This window comes from Octopus bimaculoides, chromosome 30 (assembly GCF_046866305.1).
Source record: "Octopus bimaculoides isolate indiv1 chromosome 30, ASM4686630v1, whole genome shotgun sequence".
Lineage (NCBI taxonomy): Eukaryota > Metazoa > Mollusca > Cephalopoda > Octopoda > Octopodidae > Octopus > Octopus bimaculoides.
In genome coordinates this window covers 9,934,514-9,944,513 of record NC_142957.1, presented here as the reverse complement: position 1 = coordinate 9,944,513, position 10,000 = coordinate 9,934,514, and the positions used below count along the sequence as shown (strand labels likewise).

The 10,000-nt window shown below is 42.5% G+C and overlaps 1 protein-coding gene and 1 long non-coding RNA gene across 5 annotated transcripts in view; both read left to right on the top strand.

The window, feature by feature from the left end:
- The first annotated feature begins 1,701 nt into the window (after positions 1 to 1,701).
- Positions 1,702 to 5,607, top strand: LOC106874215 (uncharacterized). Its single transcript, XR_001409978.3, has 3 exons — positions 1,702 to 1,839; positions 4,872 to 4,936; positions 5,470 to 5,607. It is a non-coding gene; the product is annotated as an uncharacterized LOC106874215 (long non-coding RNA).
- A 1,585-nt stretch (positions 5,608 to 7,192) lies between these two features.
- Positions 7,193 to 10,000, top strand: part of LOC106874212 (ankyrin and armadillo repeat-containing protein) — a 15,457-nt gene continuing 12,649 nt past the window's right edge. For all 4 annotated transcript variants that reach the window (XR_016239162.1, XR_016239161.1, XM_014921871.3 and 1 more), the window contains exons 1-2: positions 7,193 to 8,923; positions 9,915 to 10,000. The exon at positions 9,915 to 10,000 is cut by the window's right edge and continues 159 nt beyond it. Coding sequence is in view for 2 of the 4 variants with exons in the window: in XM_014921871.3 (XP_014777357.2) it covers positions 7,333 to 8,923; positions 9,915 to 10,000 (1,677 nt within the window). In the remaining 2 variants the exon portion in view is untranslated. The remainder of the gene's footprint in view (positions 8,924 to 9,914) is intronic.

The following is a 10,000-nucleotide window of genomic DNA, read 5'->3' as shown; positions in this document are numbered from 1 at the left end:
GTGCTCACACACACACAGATACAAGCACACAGATACACACACACATATACACACTCATAAACACACATACAAGCACACATATACACACCCATAAACACACATACACGCATACGGATACACACACACACATATACACACGCATAATTACATTTCTTTTCTCTCTCTCTCTCTCTCTTTCTCAGACACATAAACACACACTCTCTTTCTCACTCACGCACTCTCTCTCGTACATAAACTCTCTCTCTCTCTCTCTCTTTCTCAGACACATAAACACACACTCTCTTTCTCACTCACGCACTCTCTCTCGTACATAAACTCTCTCTCTCTCTCTCTCTCTTTCTCAGACACATAAACGCACACTCTCTTTCTCACTCACGCACTCTCTCTCTCGTACATAAACTCTCTCTCTCTCTCTCTCTCACACACACACACACACTTTCCGAAATTCGTCATAGTGAATTTTTTTTTTTCTCAATTGATAAACAATCTCCAATTTATATAGATTATGCATTAGTTTTTTTTCTTTTTGAATTTTCTGTTATTTTACAATTACTCTTTTACTTGTTTCAGTCATTTGACTGCGGCCATGCTGGAGCACCGCCTTTAGTCGAGCCAATCGACCCCAGGACTTATTCTTTGTAAGCCTGGTACTTATTCTATTGGTCTCTTTTGCTGAACCGCTAAGTTACAGGGACGTAAACACACCAGCATCGGTTGTCAAGAGATGCTGGGGGGGGGGGGACAAACACAGACACACAAACATATACACACATACATATATATATATATATATATATATACGTATATACGACGGGCTGCTTTCAGTTTCCGTCTACCAAATCCACTCACAAGGCTTTGGTCGGCCCGAGGCTATAGTAGAAGACACTTGCCCAAGGGTGCCACGCAGTGGGAATGAATCCGGAACCATGTGGTTGGTAAGCAACCTACTTTACCACACAGCCACTCCTGTTAGAAAAATATAATGAAATTATGGGGTTCAGTTTCTATCAAAATTCACTTTCATTTCTTAACAACATAAAACTGTATGTTAAGCTTAAATCAGGCTTGATACTTAACGAATATTTTCTGTTATCAATTCCAGAATGATGAAAGACAAAGTTGACCTCAGGGACATTTGAACTTCGAACATAAAGTACACCTGTAACGCATTTTGCCTGACCGTCATTCAATTCTGCTAAATATCCACTGTTCTAAAAGTCAGACGTGTGTGTGTGTGTGTATTTTGTTGTTTAATCCGAAGTCATCGTCGATTGACTCCCCATTAGCTTAACAGCGTTCCAGTCGCGGCCGCCCCCATCAGTTCCGCTCTATCGTCTAGTGTGTTAGTTCGTTTGGATGCGATTTTGGGCTGAGAGGTCGAGCGACTACATAGTGACTGTGGAAGACGTGTGTGTATGCGTGCGTTTTGCATGTAATGTGTGCATGTGCGCGTGTGGATCCTTATGTGTGTGTGAGTGAGAGTGTGCGTGCGTGTGTAGGTATCTACGTATACGTGTATATGTGTATATAAGTGTGTAATGAGTTAGAGTATAAGAGAAAGAGAGAGAAAAATGAAAGAGAAAGAAAGAAAACGAGAGAGAAAGAGTATCTGCTTGTGCATGAGAGTGAGAAAAGGAGAAAGAAAGAAAGAAAGAACAAGAGAGAGAACAGAAGAGTGTGTGTGTACATGTGTGGATGAGAGAGAGCGTATGTGTATGTAGGTGCGCGCGATAAATTTGTTGTCGGTTGTCACTGACGACGGCCGACTACGACTTGTGCTGCGTCCGTGACATTCGTTTTAATCGGAGTTTGCTTGGATCATCTGACACACGTAAATCGGTGAGTGGCAACTTAATACTTAAACCCAGATCAACTTTTTATCTTCAACATCTAACATTTCTGCTGTTATCGCATAGTTCCTTTCTCTCTCTCTCTCTCTCTCTCTCTCTCTCTCTCTCTCTCTCTCCCTCTCTCTATCTCTCTCTCTCTTCCCGGCCCCGCCTCTGTGTTGTCTCTTTCCCTTCTTCTTTCTCTCTGTCTCTCCCCTTCTTCTATTTCAGTTCCCTATCTCTTTCTAAATCTCCCCCCACTTCTCTCTCTCCGACTTTCTCTTCTCCTCTCTGTCTCTCCTTTCTGTCAATGTTCCTTTTTCTCTCTGTCTTTCTCACACTAACTCCCCATCTCCCATATCGTCTCCTCTCCCAACGACAAGCCAAAACAGGACCTTCTGATAGGGTTACTTGCTCCACGAATCACAGCAGCTAAATATCCCTCGTATTAAATCTTACCATCTTTAAAAAAAATAATAATAAAACACACACACATATACAGTGGCTCAGGAACGAAATTTGCTTAGGGGGTGCAAACCCAGGTCCAAATTTTTTTACAAATTTGGTCTTGTTTTTTTGTTCTGTTATTTATTTTTGTGATTTGTTCTTTGAGAAGGAACCTAACTTCAAACTACTTTTTACACATCACTTTTTTATTCACGGTTTTGTAAACCTGAGTAAAATAAATAGGGCTGCAAATTTTGGTTCTGCAAAAATTCTAGGGGGTGCACTTGCACCACCTGCACCCCCTGTTCCCGGGCCCATGCACATATATATACAAAGGAGTGCTGAAAACTTCATGACTTTAAGACAGGTCGGAAACCCAACCTTACGAGTTCTTTTACAGGGCTTAGAAAAACGGAAGGACTGCTACAATAAGTGTGTGAATCTGAGAGGGGGAATATGTTGAATAAAACCATAACTAACTGATCCTCTTGTATTTCCTTTTCCTCAAAAGCCAGGCACTTTTCAGCACTTCGTATATATATGTGTGGTCCCAAAGTCATCTTGACTTGAATCAACAGTCCTATGTAGTCTGTTATTTTTGGTCTACATATGATGCCTGCAGTGGAGGCACAATGGCCCAGTGGTTAGGGCAGCGGACCCGCGGTCATAGGATCGCGGTTTCGATTCCCTGGCCGGGCGTTGTGAGTGTTTATTGAGCGAAAACAACTAAAAGCTCCACGAGGCTCCAGCAGGGGATGGTGGCGAACCCTTTCTCTCACTCTTACTTCCTGTTTCTGTTGTGCCTGTAATTCCAATGGTCAGCCTTGTCACACTCTGAGTCACGCTGAATACCCCCCCCCTCCGAGAACTACGTTAAGGGTACACGTGTCTGTGGAGTGCTCAGCCACTTGCACGTTAATTTCACGAGCAGGCTGTTCCGTTGATCGGATCGACTGGAACCATCGACGTCGTAAGCGATGGAGTGCCAACAACAACATGATGCCTCCATCCAACTAACCACCACCACTACCACCACCACCACCACCACCACCATTTGCCAGGCAGGAGTTTATTGTATGAAGTACAGTGTTGTAGTCTGGACATGTTCATTCTCTCTCAGCTGTCCAATCTATTTCTGGACGTCTGCAGATTATAGATATTTAAGTAGTGTTGTTATTGTTATTGTTGGCTAGTGGATTGGCCGAATCAATAGTGTGTGGCAGATGAAATGCTTTACAGAAATGGTTTTGATTATTTTATGTCCTGAGCTCAAATCCCAGTGAGATCAAATTTGTCTTTCATCTTTCTTATGTCTTTATTGACCACAAGGAGCTAAATAAACATAGACAGGACAAACAAGGACAGTACTTAATTTATCGACCCCCGAAAGGATGAAAGGCAAAGTCGACCTCGGCAGAATTTGAACTCAGAACGTAACGGCAGACGAAATACCGCTAAGCATTTCGCCCGGCACACTAACGATTCTGCCAGCTCACTGCCTTTATCTTTCATCTTTCTGCAGTTGATACCATTCAAGTACCATTCAATTACTGGAGTAAAAAAAAAGGTACCAGGGCATTTCAGAGAATCTAAGTCCCATGGGCTCTTAGTGCTTATTGTTTCTGCACATCTGTTACATACAAAGACAACTTTATCTGTTAATTTACCTGTAATTTCAGGTTTTTCTTCCCTTTGATTCCAGGTTTTGCTTCTATATCTGGAATTTCTTCTCCAATTCTGCTACAGATTCTGCAATAAGAGTGAGTTCATCAGCATATAGTAGTAGTTCCTATGGGCATCCAGTTTTGAATTCCTCTTTTAAGGCCTGGAGGACTGCAATGAATAAGAGTGGGCTGAGGACTGAGCTCTGGTGAACCCCTACTTGTACACTAAATTCATCACTGTATTGAAGGGCAACTCTCACCTTATTGACAGCATCGCTGTACATGGTTTGAACAGCTCTAACGAGCCACTCCTCTACTCTTAGCTTCTTTAGAGACCACCAGATATTAGAGCAGAGGACCCTGTCAAAAGCTTTCTCCAGGTCGACAAAGACTAAGTACAATGGCTTACTTTTGACCAAATATTTTTCTTGCAAATACTTTTCTCACTATAAAGATGGCATCTATGGGAGGTCCGATGCACTTGTGTGGTATATATTCTTTTTCACTGAGTTGGTATTCAATGCCTGGACCTGGGCAGCGATGATTAGGCTTTCAGTATTCTTTTTTAGGTTACCCTTTGTTGAGCCACCTCCATGATGTTTCCTGGTCTTTTAATTTTCTCTCTCATTGGCTGTTCTTGTTCGGAATTCTCCCATAGATGCCATCTTTATAGTGAGAAAAGTATTTGCAAAAAAATTGCAAGGATAATTTGGATCTCGACTGAAGAGAGAAAACTCCGAACGACCTGTCCGTGTTTTCTTTGTATCGTCTATCTGTATATTTTGTCCCCTTTCTTGTATCACCTAACTGTCTGGATGTTTTGCGTCCTTGTCCCATTCTGTATTATTTATACATATATATATAGCGGCGTACGTACAACTTGTCTCTTATATGTATATATATATGTGTGTGTGTTTTTTTTTCTTTTTAGCCCCAGGTCAATCAAATTTTCAAGCAGAAGGATTGTAGCTGTTATAACAATCTGTATTTTTAGAGGTATGTATTATCAAATGTTCCCTTCCTTTTTAGAAGAGGGTAGTGTATACTTTGAGTACGATTTGGCTGCTATTTTTGTGATCTCATGAGAGTTATTTTGTTTGTGTGTGTATGTTGGGGGGGGAGTGTATGTATGTATGTATGTGCGTGTGTATGTATACATGTAAACATATATATACATACATACATACATATATATATATATATATATATTTTTTATTTATGTGCCCTTTTCATTCTATGGCGTATGTGTTCCCCACCTCCCCAGCTGGACAGGACACTAAAAATGCAGTGCTCCAGCATGGCCAAAGTCAGATGACTGAAACAAGTAAACGAGTAAAAGAGTATGGTAGACAGGTACATTTTAGTGTAATCTAGAATATGGTTGCTCCTTTAACAATAGATGAATGGGTTCAAATCTCATCGGGGAATCATGTGCTTTTTTTTTTTTTGTCCTAAATATTGCTGACCCCTAAATAACCCTGCTATATTGATGATGTTTAAACCTCTTGTTCTAATTCTCTATGTTTCAGGTACCAGACATGTTCCCTGATTATGACAGTGTCCCAATGAACCTTAAAGGAGATGACTAACAACTACAGGAGGAACAAATCCCTACAGTAGTATACCGAATGCTACAGGAGCCCACTGAATTCTACACCCACTGTCCCCTAAGTAGTACACTGTCCTTTACAGAGGCTCACTAACCTGTACAGGAGACCACTAAGCCCTACACCAACTGCCCCCTATAGAAATTCCCAGTCTCTTACAGCAGCACACTGGCTTGTACAGGAGTCCACTGTTCCCTACGTGAGCATACTAGCCCATGCAAGATTACACTGCCCTCTACATCAATTGTCCCTTATAGCAACCCATGGTGACCTACAGAAGCATAGTGACCCATACAATAGCTCACTGAGCCCTATGCTCATTGTCCCCGCCTTATCACTGTCCCTACCTTATCAAACTTTACTCCAATTCCATCCTTCAGGAACTTGGTGACCACTGCACCTCTCTGCCAGCCAACATCTGCTGAACCTTAGAGGAACTCACTGACCACTACTACAACTCTTACAAGAGTTTGCTGACCCCCATCTATAAACATAAGCACCTAGAAGAACCCATAGAGGGCCATATAGTGCAGGAGGTCACTAAACACTGTAGTAACTCACTGACCCCCATACAGGAAACCACTGAATGTTAGTGGAGCCTGTTGACCCCAACAGTAAACAGCAAGCACCTAGAGAAAATGATAGAAGGCCCTATAACGCAGATCTATAGACAGTCATACAGTGCTGGAGGTTACTGACTACAGCTGTAACTGACCCACTGACTCCTGAATGTTACAGGTGACTGCTGACCCTTGTAGTAAACCACAAACGCATAGAGGAGTCCTACACAGAGGGCCATACAGCGCAGGAAATCCCTCAAGGGCCATGCAGTACAGATGACCACTGATCACCAACAACAGTAAACCACAAGTACCAAATTTTATAGAGGGCTACGCAGTGCAGGAGAGCCCTCAGGGGGGGCCCATACAGTACGGGTGATCTCTGGTCACCAACAACAGTAAACGACAAGTACAGGAACTGACCGCCAGATTCTGACCACTAAACAAGACCCAAGGAATTCTTTCCACATCCACCTATCATAGTAGCTAAACTCCCTCTTTTCTCTTTTGTCATAAAATCATTGATAATGGGAGAAATGGTGGTGAATGTGTTAGTGTAGTAGTAGTAGTAGTAGTAGTAGTAGTAGTGGTGGTGGTGGTAGTAGTAGTAGTAGTAGTAGTAGTAGTAGTAGTAGTAGTAGTAGTGGTAGTAGTGGTAGTAGTAGTAGTAGTAGTAGTAGTAGTAGTGGTAGTAGTAGTAGTAGTAGTGGTAGTAGTAGCAGCAGCAGCAACTGTGGTGATTACCATATTATTTGTGGTAATAGTATAGTAGTAGTAGAAGTAGTCATAGTGGTTACAATAGTAGTTGCAGTGGTAGTAGTAACTGTAGCAGTGGTAGTGGTAGCGTGGTGGTAGCAACAATAGTAGCAGTAGTAGTACTAGTAGTAGTAGTAGTAGTAGTAGTAGCGGCAGTGGTGGTTACTGTATCGGTCATAGTAACAGTGTAGTGGTAGTGGTTATAATAGCAGTAGTGGGGCAGTGGTTGTAGTAGCAGAGGTGGTGGTGGTGGTGGTGGTAGTGGTGGTGGTGGTGGTGGTGGTGGTGTTGGTAGCAGCGGTGGCGGCAGTGGTTGTGGAGGTGGAGGTGTTGTATTTGTTGCCGTTGTTGTTGTTGGTATTTGAAAAGAAGAGAAAAAAAAAACAAAACAAAGCCCCCAACAGTTATTGAACACCTGCAGCAACAGCAGCAGCAACAACAACGACAACAAGCATTATAAGCAATCGCCATGTCGACCGAAATGGATGCCAATGGCTGGGCCCAGATTCATCATGCAGCTTTGGCTGGTTACATCCTGTCTGTGGAGAGATACATTGAAGAGGACCCAGAGCTGTTGGAGTATGAGACTGCCGATGACTTGAACTCAACGCCTTTTCTGCTGGCCGTAACAGGGGGTAAACTAGAATGTGTGCAATTCCTGATAAAAAAAGGGGCCAAAATCGGTGCCCAGAATTCCAAACATCAAGGGGCCATTGAGATTTCACTGCTAAACAAAGATAAAGCAATTCTCCAGTATTTCATCGATGCCAAGTTTCCTGAACTTCCTGTCTGGAAGAAATTGTTCCAGTGTCTGCTGTCGGATGTCAACAAAGAGGCCGCAAAAGCTGCTGAATGTCTCGAGATGCTAACGGAACCGTATCGGGAGTCAATGGAAGGGGACAACCCAAATTGGAATTGTCTACTTCAAGAAGGCGGCATTAGTGCTTTGATAAAACTGCTGCGTGGAAACATATGCCCCACTGTTCAAAGCCCCATCGTACGGTCGTTGTTGAACATGGTACAATGTGAACAGACAGCAAGTGAAATGGTGAAAAAAGGCGTGATGATAACTCTAGCAAAGCTCCTCAACTCAGGGGAACGAGATGTATTAAAAGCCAGCACGATGCTTTTAATGGAACTTGCAAATGTTCCTCAATATGCCGATGCCGAGATTGCGGAAAATATTCCAACAATTATAGTAGATGTCATCGGCAAACAAACCAACACTGATGTCCTTGTTATAGCACTTCAAGTTCTCTCCAACATTGCGGCTTCCAAACCCGAAAACCAAACTGCTGTGGTCAACACGGAGAATTTAGTAGCCAACGTGGTCAATCTGTTTAAGCTCTACTACAACAGTAAATCCATGAGCAATGATCTGACAAATTCTGTTCAAAACTTTGTATCGTCAAACACTGCCGCTCAGTGTTCCTTTATAGAGAAAGGAATATGTGGACCTCTGACCATGATTCTTACCAAAGTTCGCGTGCGTGAGCTGCAGTTAAATGCTGTCGATACTATTCATTATCTTGCCGTAAACAACCCACAGACACAGAAGGTAATACTAAGCGAACAACTTGACAAATACCTCATGCAACTCTTTAGCAAAGGGAGATCAGAAAAGCTTCAAGAGAAAACAGCCAGTAGCCTTTGGGCAGTTGCAGGAAGCGATGTCTATGTCCAACGCATGATGGCCACGAGAATGGGGGTGCCTCTTTTATTGAGCTTCATAAAGTCGATGACTGAGAACCTTCATTACATTGGTTCTGAGGCTCTCAGTGTGCTGGCCCAGGGCCCAATCAGTTACCGAAACGAAATTGCTCCTCAAGGAACTTTAACCCTTGTCCAACTATTGCGAACTCAACAGGAAGATATTGTCCTCAGTGCCACTCGCACTCTACGTCACCTCTGTGTTGCTACCGGATTTGTAGCCTATCACCACAACCAGCTACTAATTACCCAAACCAATGGTGCCAAACAGCTCTCGGCATTGATGGTCAATTCTAAAAATCTCTATATCAAAGTGGAAGCGGCTCTAACTCTGGCCTACATATCCTTAGGTTAGTCTTAAACTTTTGCAAAATTTTATCATTATTAACCCTTTTGTATCCACACTATTCTGTCAAATGTAATACTTCTTAATTCATATAGGCACAGGCAGGGCTGTGTGTTAAGATGATTGCTTCCCAACCACATGGTCCTGAAACTTTTATTATTATTATTATTAACATTATTGTCACATGACAGCTTTACCCTTCTTTAGTTACAGCGCATGATGTCTAATTGTTTTATAATTTTTATAATTTTTACATTGTTTTTATTTACCTTTTAATTACATACATATATATGTATGTATGTAGGTATATATGTGTATGCGTATATGTATGTATGTATGTATATATATATATATATGTATGTGTGTGTGTGTGTGTGTGTGTGTGTGTGTGTGTGGAGGCGCAATGGCCCAGTGGTTAGGGCAGCGGACTCGCGGTCATAGGATCGCAGTTTTGATTCCCAGACCGGGCGTGGTGAGTGTTTATTGAGCGAAAACACCTAAAAGCTCCACGAGGCTCCGGCAGGAGTATGGTGGCGAACCCTGCTGTACTCTTCCACCACAACTTTCTCTCACTCTTACTTCCTGTTTCTGTTGTGCCTGTAATTCAAAGGGTCAGCCTTGTCACACACTGTGTCACGCTGAATATCCTCGAGAACTACGTTAAGGGTACACGTGTCTGTGGAGTGCTCAACCACTTGCATGTTAATTTCACAAGCAGGCTGTTCCATTGATTGGATCAACTGGAACCCTCGACGTCGTAAGCGACGGAGTGCCAACAACAACATGTGTGTGTGTGTTTGTATGAAAGTAGTTCTGGTTGTATATATATGTATAATGGGCTTCTTTTCAGTTTCCATCTACCAAATCCACTCAAGGCTTTGGTCAGCCCAACATTCTAGTAGAAAAGACACTATAGCCTCGGGTTGACCACAGTGGTATTGAACCCAGAACCATGTAGTTGAAAAGCAAGCTCAATATATCCCGTAATCTTACAGGTAATCTGGCAACCATGGAGACAGTGAAACGAAATACAAGCTTCACCTACTCTCACATCATGGATTTAATACTCTGCGGGGATAAG